This window comes from Eublepharis macularius, chromosome 1 (genome assembly GCF_028583425.1).
Source record: "Eublepharis macularius isolate TG4126 chromosome 1, MPM_Emac_v1.0, whole genome shotgun sequence".
Lineage (NCBI taxonomy): Eukaryota > Metazoa > Chordata > Lepidosauria > Squamata > Eublepharidae > Eublepharis > Eublepharis macularius.
This window is the reverse complement of record NC_072790.1, coordinates 212409826-212432103: the sequence shown is the minus strand read 5'-3', so window position 1 is coordinate 212432103 and position 22278 is coordinate 212409826. Positions and strand designations below refer to the sequence as shown.

At 42.8% G+C, this 22278-nt stretch overlaps 2 protein-coding genes across 6 annotated transcripts in view; one reads left to right on the top strand and one right to left on the bottom strand.

Moving 5' to 3' along the window:
- The window catches only part of RTN4 (reticulon 4), a 58109-nt gene extending 46878 nt beyond the window's left edge, over nucleotides 1–11231 (top strand). For all 5 annotated transcript variants that reach the window (XM_054986615.1, XM_054986622.1, XM_054986631.1 and 2 more), the window contains 4 exons: nucleotides 5026–5095; nucleotides 7700–7746; nucleotides 8797–8855; nucleotides 10076–11231. In XM_054986615.1, coding sequence (XP_054842590.1) covers nucleotides 5026–5095; nucleotides 7700–7746; nucleotides 8797–8855; nucleotides 10076–10118 — 219 coding nt within the window. In that variant the 3' untranslated portion in view covers nucleotides 10119–11231. The remainder of the gene's footprint in view (nucleotides 1–5025; nucleotides 5096–7699; nucleotides 7747–8796; nucleotides 8856–10075) is intronic.
- Nucleotides 11232–11969: 738 nt separating this feature from the next.
- EML6 (EMAP like 6) overlaps nucleotides 11970–22278 on the bottom strand; it is a 197260-nt gene continuing 186951 nt past the window's right edge. The window contains exons 39-43 of the mRNA XM_054986606.1: nucleotides 21194–21356; nucleotides 20045–20148; nucleotides 17949–18102; nucleotides 17664–17764; nucleotides 11970–14029 (exon numbers count right to left, since the gene is read on the bottom strand). Of these exons, the coding sequence (XP_054842581.1) occupies nucleotides 14005–14029; nucleotides 17664–17764; nucleotides 17949–18102; nucleotides 20045–20148; nucleotides 21194–21356 (547 nt within the window). The 3' untranslated portion in view covers nucleotides 11970–14004. The remainder of the gene's footprint in view (nucleotides 14030–17663; nucleotides 17765–17948; nucleotides 18103–20044; nucleotides 20149–21193; nucleotides 21357–22278) is intronic.

The window sequence follows — 22278 nt, the reverse complement described above, 5'->3', positions numbered from 1 at the left end:
CCTGATCTCCAACCAGAATTTTTTCTATACTTAAAAAAAAACATTAACAGGAACTTCAGTAAACTAAAAAGCCTGGGTTTAAAAAAAAAATCTGTGGGTCAAATGAATGTTCCAGGTGTGGTGATACACACAAGCCCCACCCTGTCTATGGCCTTGATCGACCCTGGTTCTGAGCTATGAAGCAGTTTTCTAACACCAGAGACTTCTGTGGCAATCTTCAATAGCTGTAGAGTTCACAGAGCTGAAGGATTAGCTGTGCTGTCAGAGGCTCTCGTATTGCCTGACACTCTTGCATAATGATTAACTGGTGTGTGTTTTGCTTTATTGGCTTTACACAGCTGCAGTTGCTGGTTGGGTGAATTGAGGGTGCTGAAACTTAGATTTCCTGGCTTGATGCATTTGACGAAGGTTGTTCATCAGGATCGAGCCCAGAGTCTTAGCTTGCTTTGCTGAATGGTTTTTTTTTTTTTTTTGGTATATAACATAGTAAAGCACACAGGATGTGCTTTTCAAATACAACAGAAAATTCACAGTAGAGATGCTGATGAGTCTTGAAACAAATCGGAAGAAGGCAAACGTTTGGAATTTTCCACCATTGTTTGAGGCTTAAGAACATGAGCCCTGCTGGATCAGATTGACCAAAGAACCACCTGGCCCAGCATTCTGCTTCCTGCAGTGGCTAACCAGATGTCTCTGGGAAGCCCTCCAAGCAGGGCCTAAGGCAGCAGCCCTTTCTGCCAACAATCTAGGTTGAAGCCAGTCTGCTTCTGAATCCGGAGAGGTCTGATTTAGCCATTAAAGCTAGTCTACTTAACAGATACTATCTTCAATTAGTCTGCCTAACCACCATTTAAAGCAGTCCGAGCCAGTAGTCCTTGCCATGTGTTGTGCCAGTGAATGAAGTAAGCAGTCATGTAGTGTGTGAAGTACTCTATTTTGTCCTGAATCTAGAGCTAACAAATTTCATAGCGTGACCCAAAATTGTGCCATTGAGAAATGGTTATGTTTAAGATCTGATGTCTCTTCTTCCAGCTGCCCTTCCCTCCTATACTAACAACAATAACTGTGCTTATATGCTGCTCTTCTGGACAGATTAGTGCCCCACTGAGAGTAACGAACAAAGTCAGTGTTATTATTATCCAACACAGCTGGGGCTTTTGGGGCTGAGAGGGAGTGGCTTACCCAAGGTCTCTATTGAGCTTATGGCAGTAGTGGGATTTGAACCAGCAGAGTGCTGATTAACATCCCCAACATGTTAACTTTTCCTCATAGGATAGGTGCTCCAACACTTTGTTTCTTATCAGTTCCGATATCCTTTTTGAGACAAGGCAACTAGAACTGTGTTCTGTATTCTGCACATATCTGCATTGTAGATTTATACAAAAATTTGACTGTATTTCTCAAGTTATATCTAAAATGCCACTTGCTGCATCATCAAAACAAAGGGAGCAGAATAGTTCCAATGAACCACAGAGTGGTAATCCCATGCACTGGAGAGCCTGTTAAGCAGTTGGCTGGGAAGCTGTACCAGCTGACAGATGAGTTGGCTTCCAACTATGTTGAACTCTGCCAGAATTGGCATTTCAGCCCACCTTGCATCCCTGCCTTTGAGGACCAGAGGTCTTGCAGATGCTATCATACCGCTGGAAAGGGTCCTAGTCACACTAGGATTTGGACAAGACTCATGCAGCTCTTGCTAAACAACAGAAGTGTATCAGACCCTGTAGACCTTAAAGTTTGTTTACTCACAGTGTATGTTTTAAGGTACATTCACAAATGAGGCTGATCTTTGGGCGGGTCTTTCTAAGCATTTGTTTTTAAAACAACATGCTGTATGCACAGTCCTGTTAGAGAGTGATTGCCCCCCCCTCAGTGTTTGGGGGGGCAATCAGTGGGAGGGCTTCTAGTGTCCCTTCCCCACTGGCAGACCTCCTGATGACACCTGGTTTTTTGGCCACTGTGTGACAGAATGTTGGACTGAATGGGCCATTGGCTTGATCCAACATGGCTTCTCTTATGTTCTTAGGGAGTTGCTGTGGTCTAGTCTTGTGCCTGACAGAAGTCCACAGAAGCCAGTGCCACATTAAATCTGTAGATCCCAAATAACTGATACCTCATAGATTCACAAAACCTGCCTAATAAACTGGCTATATTTTGTGGGTTTTTTTCCTATTTCTCCACCTTTTTAAAATGGATGAAACTAGAAGTTGCTGTCTTGGTCTAAAGCAAAATCTGACAGGAAAAAGCAGGTAGTATTTTTTTATTAAGACTAACTAAAGTAGCACAGCAATTTGCAGACTTTCAGGTTTTCCCGACCTCTTTTCATCTGGTGAGATGTTAACACAAAGCAGAGCAGAGTAGAAAAAATGTTGTAGACCGTAATCTCAGGCCTCCTCATCTGCATTGTATGTAGAATGGTAGACAGATCTGACTAGACACAGTGGTACTGGGAGAAATTGGGTTGTAGAAGTTGTTTGCCTTCAGTCGCAAGTATAAAAACCAGTAGTTGATCAAATATATCTCTAACCCCAAACAAAAACCTCAGGACCTTTAAAAGATTGAGAACAGAGGGAAAATATATGGTAGTTGTCATATTAGTAACCAAGGAGATTAATTTTAATTGATGCACTAGGTCAAAAGGCAAAAAATGGAAAATATAACCTTGAGGTTTTGAGGAAGGACAAGTCCCATAAGTGCAATCTTTTGAAATTGTTATCCTCCCTGTCTGTCAGTTAAATTCAGATATTTCCTAAATAAAGTTGAAGTTGGCCACTTTGGTCCTAAACAAAAACTGAAAACAAAAGCCAATGCAGTGCCTTTCGAAAGGCTCAGATGGACTCATATCTGGACTGACCCAAATTGTTGTACCTCAGACGATGTCATGCCAGCTCTGAGATGGGCCAGAAAACTACTCTTACTGTCTATAGCCCTGGAGATGATTTCTTATAGGTTCACACTAGGTATGTCTGCACTTTCAGAACAGCAGGATTTGAGTCCAGTGACACCTTGGAGACCAACAAGATTTTCAGGTATAAGCTTTCAAGAGTCAAAGCTTCCTTCTTCAGATATCATCTGGTCTCAAGTCCTGTTATCCCATGGTAGACCAACACCTACCAGAAACTTCCAGAACAGTGACTGATTTTTCTTTCTTTTACATAAAAGACTTATTTGGTTTTTAACAATGTGATATGATATGGGTCAGAGTTCCATCTCTTTTGAGGAAAAAGGCAAGCTTATGCCTCAGACACATGTTAAATACAAACTAAACATGTTAAATACAGACAAGATACTTTATGCTTATGCCTTTTCATTGGTCCACAGGCCCTCAGTGTTCTGTGCATTTTTATCATTCCTAGAGCTGTGTGTTTATGTATTCTGCTTTAAAAATAATAAGCAAAGTAATGTTTTTAAAATGTGCAGCTTCCTAGCTTGTACTAGCCTGACACTCTTCCCTTCAGTCTATTTTGTATTTCTAAAATTCAAGGACGAGAGTACTTATTTGACACGGAAAACCACCACCACCTTCCTCTTAGCTAAGCTTTCTTGTGACTGCCCTCAGTCTGCCCCCCTCACAGGAATTATGCGATGATAGTTCTGTTTCATTAACGATTGTGCAAACTCCCTCTGTGACTTTGTTTTGAGAGCCCTTCCACTCCTCCCAAATTCCCCACCGAATGTTTTACCCTCGGTCTGGCAGTGGGAAGCTGCAGTCTGATCAGACAAGCTGGTGAGTCAGCATTTCCTTCTTGCTTGTTAAGGGCAGCCTGTCATGGCACTTTCAAAGCAGTTGGCTTGTCTTTGGGCCAGGAGGGTACCATCTGCAAAGCTCACAGATCTGGGGATATATCTTCATCTTCATTCCATTCCTTTTGGGGGTTAGTCTAGTTACTAACAAGGTGAATTTTATTTGTCAGGTACATGTGGTTAATATTTCAGGTTTGCAAGGAAACACTTTTGCAGTTTCTTTTTGCAAGTGCCACAGAGAACCAATTTGCTTCCTTCTGGCTCTGTGGTTTCTGGTCATTTGCTGGAATAACACGGTCACATGATGTCTTCTTTTGCTGTCAGAGCACAGATTTGAGGCTGTCTGGGAAGAGCAGTGGAGAGGAGAAACAAAGCTGTGGTTGTTAGGTTTTAAATGTTTTAAGGTGCTTTGAGTCCCTTGCTGAAGGATGGGATAAAGAGGGGGTGAGGGAGAGAGGCTCTGGCTAATGGGGGTGTGGCCCCTGTATCTTTGCAAGACTCCTGTATTGCATTTCAAAATACCACTTTTGAGCAGGTCTTTACCACATGACAATACATTTAACTTTGGAGGTTATGCCCTAGCCTGATGAATAGTAGCTTTTTTCCTGTGGAGGTTGATGGTACATTTGGAGTGTGTGTGGAGGTGGTAAGAGCTTCTCCTGATGATCTTAACGCCAACACAGTAGCACAGGTATGGGGCTTAAATCCAACTGCAGAGGGGTCAGAGGTCATGCCTGCCTTGAAGCTGTCTAGGTAGAAGTGGGTTCTTGAGGAACACAGAACAGTCCTGAAATACTATGAGCCATGAGTCATCCTTGACCTGGCCTGAATTCAGACCGGGGACCTCTCTGCGAAGGGCTGCAGATCCCGTTACCAGTCCTCATGGCTATAATTATCTCTGACATATGGAGGTTGGAGGGTTGCCGTTTCGTTGCATTATCTTTCCACACCACCTTCAGAGAAGTCGTTTTAATGAAGGTTGTCTAATTATAATTGCCCCAGGGATGATGCCAAGAGATCCCAACACACAGGGAGTCCCCGTGCCCCACCCCCCAGCAGCAGCCAGGAACGTGAATTATGGGCAAAACCTTGCCTGGCAACTTGTAATGTGTTTGGTCTTCATTTATTTATTTAGGAGATTTTTATTCCTCCAGTCTAGAGACCTGCTTGAAGTTACTTACAATAAAATAATAATAAATTGTCAACATAAAAACCACAAGCCCTTAAAACAAGCCTTCGGTTGCATGCCTGCTCCCTCATCCAGCTCTCTTGTTCTTGCAGTTCGCAGTGTTGATGTGGGTGTTCACCTATGTTGGTGCCTTGTTCAATGGTCTGACATTAATGATACTGGGTAAGTTCTTTTCTATTTCCCTCAATTGTATCCTGTACAATTAAAAATTATATAGGAATTATGAAGTCCAAGGTGGTTTTTTAAAGTGTCCTTTTTACAAAGCCAACATAATTTTGAAGCTTTTGAGCAGATTAATAAATGCAATGAAGACTGTAAGAACTAGGACGAAAAGTCCAAAAAATTCAGCGTATTAAAACTGTATTGCTATGCTGGGCAGTGTATGAAAGCGAAAGTGATAGCAAAAAGGTTGGGGCCAGTATAGGGTTGCCATTCCCCCGCTGGGGGCGGGGGATCCTCAGATCCCCCCCTTCCCCCCATGCCCATTTACCTGGCTGGCAGGGCAAGGGGGCGCGGGAGACACAGCACACTCCTGGGCAGGGGGCACGATCCCACACCATGAGAGCGGGCGGTGGTGGTGGCAGTGGCAAGAGCAGGCAGCACTGTTGCTGCCCCTCGCCGTGGCGGCCCCTGTGCACCAAATGAGAGTGGGCTGCAGTCGCGGCAGGTGGCGGCAGTGGCAGCGAGAACAAGCAGCGGTGGCAACAAGGGCCCCCTTTGACCCGGGGCCCCCTTTGATCCCACATGATAACGTCTCTCACTGAAGTGATGTCATCACATGAGCCGGGTGTGTGCACACACTACACGTGCGCAGAGAAAGAAAGCCAGGATAAGTACCGGCTCCCAATCCCCTGCCAGGAGACTACAGAGACCTGGGGATCCCCTGTTGAGGGATTCCAGGTCCCTGGCAACCCTAGGCCAGTATGGTCTCTTGCTCTGAATTTAAACTTGGTATGTTTAGCCTGGAGAGGAGACGGCTGAGAGGTGATATGATAACCATCTTCAAGTACTTGAAGCGCTGTCATATAGAGGATGGCACAGAGTTGTTTTCCACTGCCCCAGAAGGTCGGACCAGAACCAACAAGTTGCAATTAAATCAAAAGAGTTTTGGACTAAACTTTAGGAAGACCTTCTTGACAGTTAGAGTGGTCCCTCAGTGGAACAGGCTTGGAAGTGGTGGGCTCTCCTTCTTTGGAGGTTTTTAAGCAGAGGCCAGATGGCCACCTGACAGCAATGCTGATTCTGTGAACCTGGGCAGATCATGAGAGGGAAGGCAGGAAAGATTACATCAGTGCTTAGTTCCTGCAGCCCCTTCTTACATACCCAGGGTAATGTTTATCACCACTTTGGGGTCAGGAAGCAATTTTCCCTGGGCCAGTTTGGCTAGGGATCCTGACACTGTTTTGCCATCCTCTGGGCTTGGAGCAGGGGTCACTGGGGATGTGGGGTGGGGAGGTTGTTGTGAATTTCCTGCATTGTGCAGAGGGTTGGACTGGATGACCCTGGAGATCCCTTCCAACTCTTATGATTCTAAGCAAAAGGGACAGTGTTTAAATTAAAATGTTACAAAGATTGAGTATTACAGACAGTAGCAAAGCAGGCATGCAGTGTTATTATATTGGAAGTTTATTTTTGCTACTGGATGAGGAGGCCTGAATTGTGTTTGAGGTAAAAGTTCCCAAGGTAAGACTTCTGGAGTTTCAAGAGTAGAGGAGAACTACAGTGATCCTGGATAGGAAGACTGGGTCCTTCTGCAGTTCTTCCACATTTCCCCCTGCTTCTTCATGTAAGGGGGAGGAGGCAGGCATGTATCTCTCAGTCCCTGTAATGCATTTGGGGAGACTATGCTTCTCTTTTGAAAACTTATTTTGATACTTATGAACCTAGTTTTCATGTAGGGAGCTATATTTGGGTGACGAATGAATGAAGCTGACTGCCTGGTACAGGCACTGCATCCCTCTGGCAACATGTGTAGAGTTCCCTTCTTTGCTGGGATCTCAAAACTGTATCTTTGTGCTACTCGTTAGTGTAGAGATATTTTATGATGCTAGTAGGATACCAGGTGTTCTGGTCCTGTTCACAGCCATTAATACTGGATTGATATTCATACAAGACTGTACAATACAGATAGTGGTCCCACTGCACAGGAATTTTGTTGTTGAATGTGGAGGCTTAAAATTGCTGCTTTCAGTTTAGGATCGCAGTTTGCCTTACAGCTGCAACTACTTTTGTAATTTGTTTAGAGCATTTCTTATCCCTCTTTTCTCCCTAATGTGGACCCAAGGTGACTTAAAAAAAACCTCAATACAGTTTAAATGGAAAAGAACACTTAAGGTTCACTAAACATCCTGGTCTGTTCTGGGATCCACTGGGGGAGAGAGGTCCATCAAGAACACAGGCCATGGACTAAGGACCAAGAACTTTTTGGCTTGCCCCAGAAGGTTCAAGCCTTGGGCTTACACCGAGGCTTTACGAACTGCTGCAGAAAGGCATGACAAGCCCAGCCTGGACCTTAAAGAGCTGGCAGTCGTCAGTCCACAATTCCCTTCCTTGTAACTGGATCGGCTCTCTCTTTTTGTGGACATTGCATTCCTGGGTATGCAGAATGCAGAAGTTCTGCTACTGTATAACATTCAGTTGTATTGGTCAAGTCATTCTCTTTAACTGCATTCAGGCACCTTTGTTGATACAAGTCAGAGTATTAGATCTTTCAGCATCTCTGAATATTTGTAAACTGAAATCTGATGTGTTTTTTCTCCCATCTAGCTGTGATTTCACTCTTCAGTATTCCAGTTATTTATGAAAAGCACCAGGTAAGTGTGTGTGGTGCCCTGAGCTCTAGTATTCTGACAAAAATTAGGTGTGATTGATTCTAGTAACAAGAAAAACTGCGAACACATGATGGAGAACACTGTGGCTGGCATCCGTCAGTAAATTTTGTCGATGGAAGAAATTTTCTTCTGCAGAATACGATTTCATTGTCTCCTCCTCCCTGCTGCAGCCCCAAATGCCTCCTGAAATGGTGTTTCTGGGGAACCTTGGAACACCTAGGAACAGCATGAGAGGGCAGTCAGAGATCTGCAGCAACTGTGGGGAATTGGCAACAATAATATCCCCTTCCATCTGTGGGAGTCCTGCTGAATCCGGTCCTATTCCTGTTCTATGGGTTTCACATGTTGATCAGGGACTGTAAGACCTAAACATGTCCCCCTAAGGCTGTCTTGGCAGCCTTTGTACCTACAACTCCAAGTGGCCTGCTTTAGACATGCTGCAGAGTGGCGGAGGACAGTGGACCTTTTTGATAATGCACTAGCAAACCTGCATAGCTGCTAATTAAACAGGAAATAGTACTTTTCATTGCATATGATGGGCATGCTCCCCATTTTTTGTTAGACTGTAATTGGCTAGAGCTTCAAATTTAACCTGCTTTTTCCTCCAGTGAGAGTACAAGAAAGCTGAAGAGTCACAAAATCATGATTTTAGAGTCTTATATAAACTACCAACAATTAACTTTTAGTATACTGTACTGATGCCATAAAGGTTCTTTAAACTCAGAATTGTGACAGAAATATGTGCTCCCCTGTCAGCCCGATGGAAGACTGTTGAAGGTCCCACCCTCTCTCCCCTTCTCATGCTTAGGAAGACTTATATGGGAGGAAGCATTTAATTTTAGAGAACCAAATTCTGTCTGACCTACACCCATTGTTCTCTTATGTTATTCAGGATGCAACATTCTGTTTGGACATAAATCCTCTCTTTTCTAATGATTTCCTAATGATCAAAACACATCACAGCCAGGGGTATAACTTTTGATACATGCCAAAACTTTTAACTAAAATGATTAATATAAATATTATTTTCAGGTTCAAATTGACCATTATCTGGGACTTGTGAACAAGAATGTCAAAGATGCCGTGACAAAGTGAGTACACGGTTTCTTCAAACAAAGGGAAATAAATGCTGGTAGCCTGTAATGCAATATAAATCACTTGTTTGCCTTAGTAAAAGAATGCTGGCTTGAGGAAAGAAACTTTTCTTACCAATGCAGTGAAGATGAAAGTCTTGAATTATGATACTGATAACAGTAAAACACTAGGTGCCCTTAGATCAGAATGATTAATGTCATCCCAGACTTGCTTTTGGAGGGTTTGAGGTGGCTTCTCCTTTTATGCCTCTTAGATCATGCTTGAAGTAGTAACTTCTGCCAGTGTGGTATAGTGGTTAAAGTGATGGCTGTGGTGTGGGAGCCCCAGGTTCAAATCTCCACTGTTTATTTTTAACATAGAATAAGTGAGATTTTGAAAACGATATATATTTGTCGTGGAGAAAATCAGAACCCAGCTTGTAGTTTAGTTTTTTCCCCTATTTTTCTTTTTGTATCTTATTATTATTATTTGTTGCTTTCTCTGTTTGTTCTTTCATGTTTATATGTACTGTTAGTTTGATTTTTAGATTGTTGTGTTTTTTCTTATCTTTTATTTTTACTGTTTATTGTTTAAATAAATCAATCTATCTGCAAATCAAAACAAAACGAAAACAAATCTCCACTGTACCATGAAGCTTGCTGAGGAATCTTGGGTCAGCCACTCTTTCTCCCAGCCTAATTTATTTCAAAGGGTTGTTAGGAGGAGGACAATGATAGTTGTCCCCTGAGCTCCTTGGAAAGAAGGGCAGGGAAAGTTTACTAAATAAATAAATTTGTACATTTCCCTTGCCTGTTAAACTTGCGCATTTCATCCATCAAAAAGTGCAAACAGAGGACATGCAAGTCATAATTTGCCTTGTAACTTCCAAAGCTGCCACCCTCTAGATGGGCTTAGATCACACTGATTCCTGTATCTGAGGTCAGAATGGATCAGTGCCTAAATCAAAACTGAATAGGGCCTTTGGGGCTTGTCCCTTGCATGCATGTGCACTCTTCACTTTTTTTTTACTGTGGCTTGGATCTGCAAGTGCTTCCTAGCAGGCTTGTTTTCTTGCTCTGCCTTCTGATTCAGATGGCCTTGATTGGTCTCTGGAAGCCATCAGGCATTGGACAAAATGACTCTTGCCTACTCAAGTCTTCCTACACTAGTAGGTAGTAAATTTTGTCTTGCACATCTTTCTGTACATTAAAATAGCTTTTCTCATTGTCGTTTGCAGGATCCAAGATAAAATCCCTGGACTGAAGCGTAAAACTGAATGAAAAGCCTGAAGCAACTTTTAATTAAATAGGAGTTCATCTTTTAAGTGGGGTGGGAGACGTTATTCATTTGGTTTATGTGGGGAGGGTCAGGGAATAGAAGAACCTTGACATTGCAGTGCATTTTCACAGATCTTTATTTTTTAGCAACTCAGTGTTTCAAGGAAAGAAAAATAACCTGTTCTTGACTGCCATGTGTGTTCATCATAAGTATTTGTAAGCTGCTATGTATGGATTTCAACCTAATCCTCTTTGCATCTCCCATGTGCAGCACTGGTTAACATAACAGATTGGAGGGCTGTACATTTTATGCTTTGGCTGAGGTAGTCTTGCTGCGTTTTGGAGATCCTAGTGCAGGTGGAGTGCAGGGAGAGCACTTCAGTTTTGTGCAGTCTCTGGTCTGTGTAGATTGTTGAGTGGAGATTTTCTAAAATGAGACATTTAGAAGAATATGCCACTGAAGCAAGCTTCAGAAGCCTTGCCCTTTTGGTATCGAGTGTAGGTGTATTGTGCTTTTTAATTTTACTGTTTTATCAATTGCCAATATAAAATTATATATTATATATATATATTGTGTTTCACAGCAGCTTAGGATGTCCAGCTCCTCCACAGTGCTTGAAATATCAAGATAATTGAACTGGGTTTTTTTTAGCTCTATGATATGTAAAGCTTAAATCTTCAGAAAACACTAGCATCTGTTAAATAAATAGAAAACCTCTCTGTGCATTACAACACAATTTCTGCCATAACCTTTGCTGCACAAGCCTCCTTTAGTCTATTTTGAGTAAACAAGTTTACAGTCTCTTTCTCAAATTCTGAATCTGTGGAAGGAATTTCTGAAGGTGTGATCCCAAGATCTTTGCAGATAGAGCAAGGAATACCTAGCGTGCTTGTTCTCCACTGTGCTAGGAATCCTCAGCAGCTGTGCATGGATCAGCAGGTTGCGCCCCGATGCTGCAAATGTCGTTTGGAAATTTCAAACATTATTAATGCAAGAAATTACAAATGAAAATGTGTACACTTGCGGTTTAAGCTGTATTGAACTAAATCTGTGGAATGCATTGTGAAATGTAAAAACAAAACTCAAGTATCAATAAAGAGTATAGACTTAAAGGATCTTGTGGGTCTAGGAAATCTGTGTGATGTATTTGTGCATGTTCATCATCAGACTCCAAATTATTTCCTTTGAAAAGTGTAGTGAGAGTGACATTGGGAAGACAGATATGTGTAAGTCATTAGTTGTTACTAATATAGCGTTGTCTAATTATATGCCTTGGGTTTGTTTAGATATAGAGTGAATCCTAGGATTGCATATCTTGAAGATCACAGGGCAGTGTGTGTTTGTAACCTTTGGAAATATATATCTGCCAATTTGAGGTTCCAGGCATACTGCCGAATATGGCCAGTTATCTCCAGGGTGACCAGAGGAAAGCAATGATTCTCTGTTGTCCCAGGGCCCCTTTATCTTATGTTTGACTTCAAGTGCTTAGGTAGAAGCTGCATGTTACATAGAGCTTTTGATGTAATATGTGGCCTAATTAACCCATTGATTGATACGTAGCAAGAAGCTTGTAGCAAAGTGGTCAGTTGTCATGGCAGGCCAACCAACCCCACTCAACTCCACTAATTTTTCATAATACAATTACGGCACATTGGTAGAGATGTAGCCATTTGAATTGCAAGTTTACTAAGCCTCAGACAAATAGCACAAGCTGCTCCTACATTGTTGGATTTATGGTTGTCGAAAATTTAATTGCGAACAAACTATTGGCTCCGTTTTACTTCATTCTCTTAGGGAATGTTTGATAGTGGACACCTTTTGTGATCTGAGGTTGGTATTGCAAGAAATAAAAATGCAAAATCCTCTGTTCTGTTATGCTGAAGGTACCCAATAAAAAATGTCACTAGGCTCTTCTCAAATCATAAATCTTTACTTGATCATTTGAAAAATAAACTCATGCATTACTATTTTAATTTACATTATAATACAGCATCATGTCCAAGCATAATGTACCTAAAATCAAACCATATAAACAAATACAAATCTTTGTGATGCATACTATTGCTCTTAAATAATTTTGCACATTTTCACCAAGTAGCAACTCATTCTGTCACAGATTTTTTTTTAAATTTTAAGATACAATCAATATGAAAGGCCAACATTACAACATAGGCAAACAAGGTGACCACCTGACATCACCAGCTTGATTATGGTTACATCTAATACAGGAAACTCCTTACGAACAGGATGAGCATAAAACTGCATAGGGACTTGTGTGTCTAAAATATCTATAGTGTAAGGCATTAATATATTCCACTGATTAAATAAGACTCAACAAATGATAGTCCATTGAGTTTAATGAGCACTTTTGTGTTTATACATTGATTTTTCTTTCCTTTCTCATGAACCTGGAGTGAGTTGTTAAGTTCTTCCAGAAACAAGGTAGTTGGCACTTTCAAACCATGCTCCCCCATCTGTCTTATGGGGGGGAGTGTCTGTTTTGCAGAATATTGCTTGCAGTGGAGGCTCCATTGGCACCTTTTGAACAGTTGCTAATAATTTTGGCCTATAAGGTTACAAGAAATGCCCCTCCTTCAATTATCATCTAAGGAGTAATTCTTTTACTCCTAGCTATTCTCGAACATGGCATGTGACAATGGATTTCCCCCCCCTTTTCCCTCCTATTCCGAACTCTTTAACTTCAGCTACTAATAACTGAACCTAGGTCCTTCTACAAGTAAAGGGCATATTTCACCATTGCCCCTACAGTTTTCATCTCCAGAAGGAGCAGAGTTTCCACAGTTATTGGTCGTCTGCCACTAGGGAGCCTGTGAATGGCTGCCAAGGGGTCTGACACTGAACTCAGGAAAGGAAGCATGCCCTTGAAACATCTCCTGTTGGAAAGAAGGAGGAGGGTTAACTTTCCTCAGAGGAGTCCAAAGCAAAGTGTGGGATCTTTGCTGTTACTAGGCTTATCAGTAAATGTGAAAGAACAATGTTCTGAGTGGGAAAAGATGGTGAGGAGATTGTGTGCAGGCTCTTCCCCTCTTCTGGTTCTTTCAAAACTATCACATAAAATGATACACTAAATGGCTTGATAACTGCGCTATTATTGGTCCTGCATCTCAACCCTCCTTCCTCTGTTAGAGGAACTAGCCAAAGTTCCTTTAAGGAATCAAGACACAAGCAGAGTGTGAGTGAATGGATGCATCGTGTAAAGATGACGGTCAGCCCTCCTCAGTTGTGTAAGTTGTAGCACCGTGAATAGAAAGCAGACATAGGCAGGAGGCTGAGTTGTATCCTGCGAGACTGGAAAAAGCTTTCAAAAGGCACTTCATAGAAAACTGGCAAATGAAATTGGTTTTAAACCTCTAAATGTTAGAATGGTAATTTTAACATATAAAAACAGCCATGGCCCAGAGGTTTTTTTTTTTTTAAAAAAAAGCTGACAATTCTGCCTTTTTTCTATAAGGTTTTGGAATGGCTGGCTTTAAAAATGTTAATGTACTTGAGCAACTGGTATGAAAATGTGACTAGTTTGAATTAAACTGAAGATGGTTTGTTTTTTAAAAGGCTACTGAAGCAGAATTCCTTCAGTGGGCAAAACATTGTAAATTCGCGTATTAATAAGACGTGTTTAGCATTAGCTGACCTGCACCTTCTCTTCAACTAAGAACTGGATAAATTGGATTTGCTTTCTTCTTAGTGACTGCGCAATTGAGGTTCCTCGTAGCATCCACCATCACTGCTTGTAGATCATGAAGCCATAATTCAGGCACCAGTTTTGTAACTGCCAGCTGCTGATGTCTTGGGAGGCATTGCTCAATGTCCACTGTTTGGCACTCGCATGGCGACGGTAGCATGTGTGGCACTGGGAAGAATTAGCTTTCAAAGACACTGCCATACAAAGACACTGGAGGAGAGAGAAAGAGAAACCAGATGCAGGTAATAGCTTGCTGGCTGTCTGGTGTGCCTAAAAGCAGTGGGGTAAACATCTCAACTGGCAAGAAGGATCCAGCCTTCAGGTTTCACTCCTGCATTGTTTGCCCAGTGCTGCTCCTTTCTGAGAATTCTTACCTCCCACATTAAGTGGCTAAGCAAAATCTGGAGGGAGGTGGGTGTCAACTGGCAATGTGAATGGGTAGTAGCAGGGAAAGAACAGGGACTCTCAGGGAGAAGGCCAGTTTGTGTTAGAGAAGAGGTAATCCAGGATCCCTGGACAACAAAAGCTAAGATTTTTGAGTTCTAACAAAACTGGGAAGCGTGAAGCTGCCTTAAACTGAATCAGACCACCAGTCCATTAAAGTCAGTACTGTCTGGTTTGACTGGCAGCAGGTGTCCGGGGAAGGTCTTTGACATCATCTCCTACCTGATCCTTTAACTGGAGATGCGAGAAATTGAACTTGGGCCCTTCTGCATACCAAGCAGATGCTCTACCACTGAGCCATGACACTACCCTAGACGCACCAAATGATGAAGGTTATGTAAATTCAAGATCTAGACCTTGGTCACAGATCTCTTGTTCCTCTCAAGTTCTAATCTGAATACTTCCTGATGGACAAGCCAGGACTGCGCTGTATATTATGGCATTGAGGGGACCTGTAACAATGGATCGGGGGAACTCTGTTGACGTGATTTGTCTGGATTTCAGTAAAGCTTTTGAGAAGGTTCCCCATGACATTCTAATGGGCAAACTGGAAGACTGTGGACTGGACTATAGGACAGTTCGGTGGATAGGGAACTGGTTAGAGGACTGCACCCAAAGAGTGATGGTCAACAGCGTTTCATCAGCTTGGAGGGAGGTGATCAGTGGGATGCCGCAGGGCTCGGTTTTGGGCCCAGAAAACAAGACCTGAATACTCTGGAGAAGTGGGCAGCTGTGAATAGGATGCAATTCAACAAAGACAAGTGCACAGTATTACATCTGGGCCACAAAAATGGGAAGCACAAATACTGGATGGGGGATACGCTTCTGGGCAGTAGTATATGTGAAAGAGATCCTGGGGTAAGAGTGGACTGTAAACTAAATATGAGCAATCAGTGTGATGCAGTGGCAAAAAAGGCCAATTCAATCCTGGGTTGTATCAAAGGGGCCATAGCGTCGAAATCACAGGAGGTCATAGCCCCTCTCTATACTGCCTTGGTCAGGCTGCACCTGGAGTATTGTGTGGAGTTCTGGAGGCCTCACTTCAAAAACGATGTGGACAAAATCGAGAGGGTGCAGAGGAGAGCGACGAGGATGATCAGGGGTCTGGAGACTGAGCCCTACAAGGAAAGGCTGAGGGCCTTGGGAATGTTTAGTTTGGAGAAGAGGAGATTGAGGGGGGACATGATTGCTCTCTTTAAGTATTTGAAAGGCTGTCATGTGGAGGAGGACAGGGAGCTGTTCCAGTTGGCAGCAGAGGGTAGGACCTGAAACAATGGGCTTAAATTACATGCACAAAGGTACCGGCTGAATATTAGGAAGAACTTTTTCACGGTCAGAGTAGTTCAAAAGTGGAATCAGCTGCCTAGGGAGGTGGTGAGCTCCCCTTCACTAACAGTTTTCAAGAAGCGGCTGGATGAATATTTGTCAAAGATGCTTTAGGCTGATCCTGCACTGGGCAGGGGGTTGGACTAGATGGTCTGTATGGCCCTTCCAACTATGATTCTATGATTCTATGAATGCTAATGTAAAGCCGGCTTTGCTATTTTTAACTGGCTCATTTATAATGGGTCAAATCCAATCTTTCTTCAAATGGAGTGAATTTCTGGAACCAATTTGTCCCCACCCCCAGGGTTAGGGGACCCTGGAACAGCAACTCATACCTCCCTACTGTTACATAAGCAGCGGAGAAGCTCATACAAGTTTTTTTTGGGGGGGTCTTCTGCCTTCCCCTTCTTGCTGCAGCCCCCTGCCTGCATCCCATGTTGGTTCTGAGGGTGGCTGGTAGAAGATGGCACATAGCCCTTCAGTTACCACGTTACCTGAAAGACTGGACCAGACCCTGTTTATTCTTGTGTTCTAATTAATGATGGAACAATGTAATTCTTAAGTAAAGGAAAACTTAAATGTATACAGTGAGAGTGAATGATTTCTCCTGTCACCCTGAAGGTGCCTTGGCCATCAACTCCACCCTGCAGGCATCTGTTATATAAATAGCTCATCTAGCAATGCAAAAAGTGTTACAAATTACAAGCCTTTACTCCTCTGGAGCAGCTTTGTAATAGCCAACTAGCTACAACCTTATGAGAGATTTTTTGCCACTCAGCTCCATCTGTTGCTGCACAGTGAGCTAAATTTTACTTGGAGGGTGTAAAGTTTCGTGAAGGGGAATGAGAAGGAAGCAAGGCAAGCCCAGGGCATGGGGAGGGGGGTAATTGGGCAATAGTACATAGTGCTTCTAGTATAGAGAGCATTTCATACAAGTTTTTTTGGGGAGGGGGGTTCTGGCTCTTTACAATCTTATGACAATCCAACAAAGTAGGTTTACATTTTACAGCTGAGGTGAACAGAAAGAATGATTTGCCAGTGACCTGGGTCTCCATCAATGTGCAAGGAAGGGCTGTTCCTGGGGGGTGGGGGTGGCATCTGTAGCACTAGTCAGTCCCCAGGGCAAACATCTGCTCCCAAGAAGCAGCTTGGAACCTGGATCATGGTATGAACTGCCAGGGACCAGAAGAGAGTGCCAGACACATTACCCAGATATCTCCAACATGGTTCGTTATCATGGCAATCCAACATGCAGAAACAAACTGTTCTGGCTGCTGTGTGGTGTAGACCACCAGGATAGGCCCAGTGACACAGTGGGGAACCCAGAAGGACTTCGTACACCTCACTTTCTCCAGTATACACAGATAGACCACAGTGAGAATTAAATATACTGATAAGCAAAATCAAAATGTATATTATAGAGCAGGTTATGCAGCAAGACTTAATGGGGCTATTGGCTTAGAAGAAGCTTTGATGTTGCAGGCGGTTTGGGGATGGGGAGAAATGGGAGGGAGCAAGAATGACTCATTCTGAGCAACTTTTTACGCAAAAACAGAATCGGGTGACTGTTTGAGGATGATAACACTTCAGGCTGTACTGGCTGCCTTTATCTGTGTATACATTACACAAGCACACAGTGTGGGGAATTGTATCTGGATTCCTGTTATGCGTGCACAGACATAGGGATCTCTGTCTCTCACACCACAGAGCACAAACACTGTACTCTGTGAATTGTGTGAACTGTCCTAACACAGAATAATTTACAACATATTAAAACTGCAGGATACTAGGATCTGTTATCACAGGTGATTGCCATGTGTTCCCCATCACATCATGTGGTAATTTGCAGAGTGTTCATATGTAGAGTGATAATGTGTTCTTATTTGAGCTTCATCCTTTTATATGTTTATCTTGCCCTCTGTTGACAATGATCATAGCAGCATTTTCTTTGAGGGAGGCTAGAGTGTGAGACAGGACTTGCCCAAAACTACCCCCGTGAGCTACGCTGGATTTCTTTCCTCTAACTCTGACACAAAGCACCCACTGGCTCAATGTTTGGGCACAGCGTTGTTACCTGCAGTCATCTCCTCCTGTGCTGATCACGTACTTGTCGTCATGAGAAAAGCGTATGTTGGTGACGTGTGCAGAATGGCCAAAATAACGCTTGTGTTTGGCCTGTTGACAAAAAAGACAAGCAGTAAGTACAAGATTGGACCACCCACCCCAGCAGCCACTTTGAGGGGTATCAGAATGTAATAAACATGATAAGGGAAATCTGGACATATCTGAGAAGTTTCAGAAAAGAGGGCCACAGCCACCCCACTCTCCCCTCCTCTGCAAAGCTACGACGCTCACTTACAAATTTTTCAGTGCAGGGGAAATCAAAGAGTTTGACTAGTCCAAAATCATCTCCAGAGACAATGTTTAGGCCAGCATGGGTCACACAAGCACAGTTGACATCGGCTTTATCTGCATTTCGGGGCCAAATGCCAATGACTTCGTCACCAAGGATGCTGCTCCAAAAGGGAAAAAGAAAGTATTTGGGTTGGGTGGGAAGGGAATAACACTGCCCCCCAACGTCAAGGAAATGCTGCAAACAGTCTGCTCCCAAGCTGGCTTGGGACTCTGAAGAGTCTGCCAGCTGCAAAGCCCCACATGATCTATGAGAAGATTTCAGTCCTGTGCTAGGAAAGGGGAAGGAGGTTCCTTGTTCCACTGAAATCTGGACTGGGAGAAAGCTCAGCAGCTCAGTAAGAAAGCCACCCCTCTTCTTTTTCTAGATTTTGCTGGCACATACAAAATATATGGGGGGAAGGGGATTGTGCTGGTGGGACTACTAACCACAGCTGCCTTGTAAGCATAGCCAACATTTTTGGCCCCTTTTAAGAATTGGAGCACAGGGCAGGGAGAGAGAGAGATCTGTCTCCCTTGCTGAGATGAGAATGGAAAACCAGCATTGCTCTTGTCTGCTAAAACTCAGGCCTCATTGGTTTGATAAGGTTTCCATGTGTACATTACAGGGGGTAGCCTCGGTCAGTCCATTGGAGTCAAACCAACCCTGATTTTGGTGCTATCTTAGGGTCTCACAACACGAGACAAAGTACACTCGAATTACATGGGTAATTCAAGTGTATTTTGTAATTCGAGTGTATTTGAGTGTAATTCAAGTGTATTTTGTCTCGTTTGGTTTGACCCTTAAAGACTATCAAACAGGTATAATTGAGGACTGGAATATTAAAAGATGGCTTGTCTTTGTGAATGAACCAGTACAGATATAACACCGCAAGTAGAATTCCCTATTTCCTCATGTCTCTCACATTATGGTGTTTTTTGAGATAGGCAGGTTGCACATTCAGTTTCTATTCTCAAAGTATGGAGAAAGTTGGTGATGAACATACCTGTGTGAATCAGACCTTCAGGTAGTACAAGATCTTGGATATTTTTGGCTGCACCAAACTAAAATGCTTACTCTTCTGAAATATAAACCCATTACTTTTCCAGAGAGCTGATCTGCCATGTTCAGGTCCTCTGTTGCTAATCACTACCACCCCTCGTGTTCTTACATACCCTCTCTTCAGGCTGGCTTGGCCAAGCCTTCCTCCTTGACTGATATTGAGACTGTAGGGCAGATCAACATGAATGAGCCAACTTCAGCTTTTAAAAAAAATCTGTATTAGTCTCTAATGTGGTTTTATTTGTTTGTTAGCAAGATGTATAGAACTAAAGTGCACCCACCTGGTCTAACATCTAGATTAGATTTCTGCAATATGCTGTACGTGGGGATACCCTTGAAGATTGTCCAGTCAATACAGAATGCTGTAGCCAGAATGCTGACTGGAGTGGGTCATGACCATATCACTCCACTCTCTTCCTATCTACACTGGCTCCCAATTTGTTTCCAGGCCCAATTCAAGGTGTTCGTATTGACATTTAAAGCTGTATATGGCTTGGGACCAGCATACCTTTAAGTACTGCCTTCTCCCATATGAACCTACCTGGTTCACTCTGGCCATCTTCGTAGGCCTTTATTGGGTGACCCTGCCATTTGAGGCTAGACAGGTGGCAACCTGAAAAGGGGCCTTCTCAGCTGAGGTGCCAAAACTTTGGAACTCCCTTCCCTGAGAGATTTGTCTGTCTCCCTCTGTTGCTATCTTCTGCCAGCAGGTGAATACTTTTTGTTTTGTTTTGTTTCATAACTGTTACAAGCCTTCCTCTCTGTCCCTGGTCTTGTGTGTTTGTATGTGTATAGACTGTGGCAGCTTTCATTCCTGTCCCGTCCCCCCCGCCATCCCAGATGCTTTTCTTCTCAGCCAAACTCTGCTATGAGCAATGTAAATGGCAAGAAGGCAAATAAACCTGGAGAGAAGAGCTATCAAGAGATAGCAAGGATGGACTCCCTTGTGCCTGTGCAAAGGATTCATGAATAATGTTTTGTAACTATTTGTGCTGCATCACCTTGTCCAGGTGGCCCAGGTGATCTTGCCTATGAGCGCAGTGTCTGTCACTTGCTTGCCTAATGGCACCTCATGAACCTGCCGTTTGTAGGCACCAGTTGATACCTGTGGAAGGAAAGAGGGAAGGAGGTTGCATGGATGGTGATAAAGCCTCTACTCCCATCCACTATCCACTACTAGCATTTTCTCCAAATCTATTGTGGCTGTTGTTAGTGCCATTGTAGGCTTGTGGCTCTCCTTGTACTGATGCCACTCTATATGATATAAAGAAGTTTCTAACCTCAGTGAGTACACCTATGAGTGCTGTTTCTGCTTTAACAAATGCAGGTACTCAGTCGGAATTATGGTGCGGCATCTGTTTTGTCCTTAAGCACATCATGCTCTCTATGTCTGTGCAGTCTATGCACACAACAACAAAAAAGTACTAGGGCTCATAACTGGGAATAGCAACCGCCTTGATCCAAGCTGTTGTGTTTTCACCAAGACACACACCATAAGCAAGCAAGACATACATTGGCTACAGACAAGCATGTTCACAGAGTCTTAAGTATTTTATACCTATATATACAACTTTCACTGAATACTATGCAGAGTGTTACTCCAGTCTAACCCTACTGATTTCAGGGGACTTAGACTGGAGTAACTCTGCATAGGATTGCACTGTAATTAATGGAACAAGCAGCAGCTAAAACTTCTAGTGGTTTCATTAAGGACTAACATATTGTTTACCTATACACTGAGAGCTTTTGAATGAAATTACACTGTATGTACAAAGATACATATAACTATGCTGTGTAAGCTCAGTCAAACTGGTTACTACACCTAGGCAGGTATTTTACCTTTATCTCCCTCCTCCTTCCCTCACCATTCCCCAGTTATATCTCTTTTCCACTGTTCTTCCCTATAATGGGAATATCTGTAATCTCACATTTTATAACAACAATATTTAGATCTCTGAAATTTAAGCTCCTCTGTGTTCACATGCTGCTTTCTTTGCTTTCCCCTTTCTTTCCATGTCTTCTAGGCTTTCAGCATTTGACCAAAAAATCATTTCTCTACAGAAGTATATTGTTTTAGGGAACCTTGTTATCTCCCTTGTGGATTCCAGATAAGGAGATTTGTAAAAAAAAAAAAAAATGTGTGCACAAACCTGAATGTATTTGCTGTCTGCTGAAAAATCCATCTGAATGACAAAGCTTGGGATGTCCTTACAGTAGCCTATCCGGTTCAAGGTTGTGCCTTGGGTGAGGTCATAAAAGTCGACAGTATGCTCCTGGGAACCCACTGCCAAAAACCGGTTATCAGGGCTAATTCTAAACAGCAAAAAGCAAAGGACGGGGCTGTTAAAAATGCTAGGCTGTGAGACATGGCATACAAGATTTTTCTACTTGAGAAAGGCTGCCTGGCTGAATGTTCCTGCCTTAAAGCAACCCACTCCATTGTGATTGATACAGCCAGCCCCCAAAGCCACACAGATTTGTGAAGCTTTAGAGTAACCCCCAAGAAAGCTTTTTGTTCTTGAGGAGTTACTTGTCAGTATGCAGAAAGCCATTTTTAATCCAGATGTCTGTCCCAGCTGAACCAGTTTTCTTGACTACATTACAGACATGGGGAGAAATGCTAAATTCCAACTTCTGCATATGAGCTGTTCTCTTTGGTCAATTCTCATTTGCCGCAGTAAATCACAATAGGGAACAACAGAATTTCTATGATACAAACCTTCAAGGTATATCACTTAATCAACCCAATGTACTTTGTAACTCCTCCTGTTCTTTTCTTATATTTATACAAACTCTAGGTGTGCCCAAATGATGATGAGATTTTTTCCAGATGTCTTGGGTTCTTCCCTAAATATGAATGTGTTTTTTCCACATATATTTTTCTGAGGCACTGGGACCTGCCATTGCCGAAAAAGGACGTTGATCAGCACCTAATTACATTTTGTCACTACATGAACTATCTGTGAATGAAGAACATTTTACAGTGTGATCCCTGTGTGCCTTCAAGGACACACATATGGGTCCTCTCACCTGCTGCAGCCCTGCTCTAGATTAACTTGATTTTGGGAAATCTGTAGTTGGGTGCTTTTGTGTGGAGAATCATGGAATGACCTTGCGAGGAGCACAGTTAATGTGCCTCCCTCCGAGTTTCATATATTTGTGCAAGACCCACAATTCAGAAAGACAGTTACTCCAAGAATTGATACCAACACATGGGGCTTGCTGGCAAATTGTA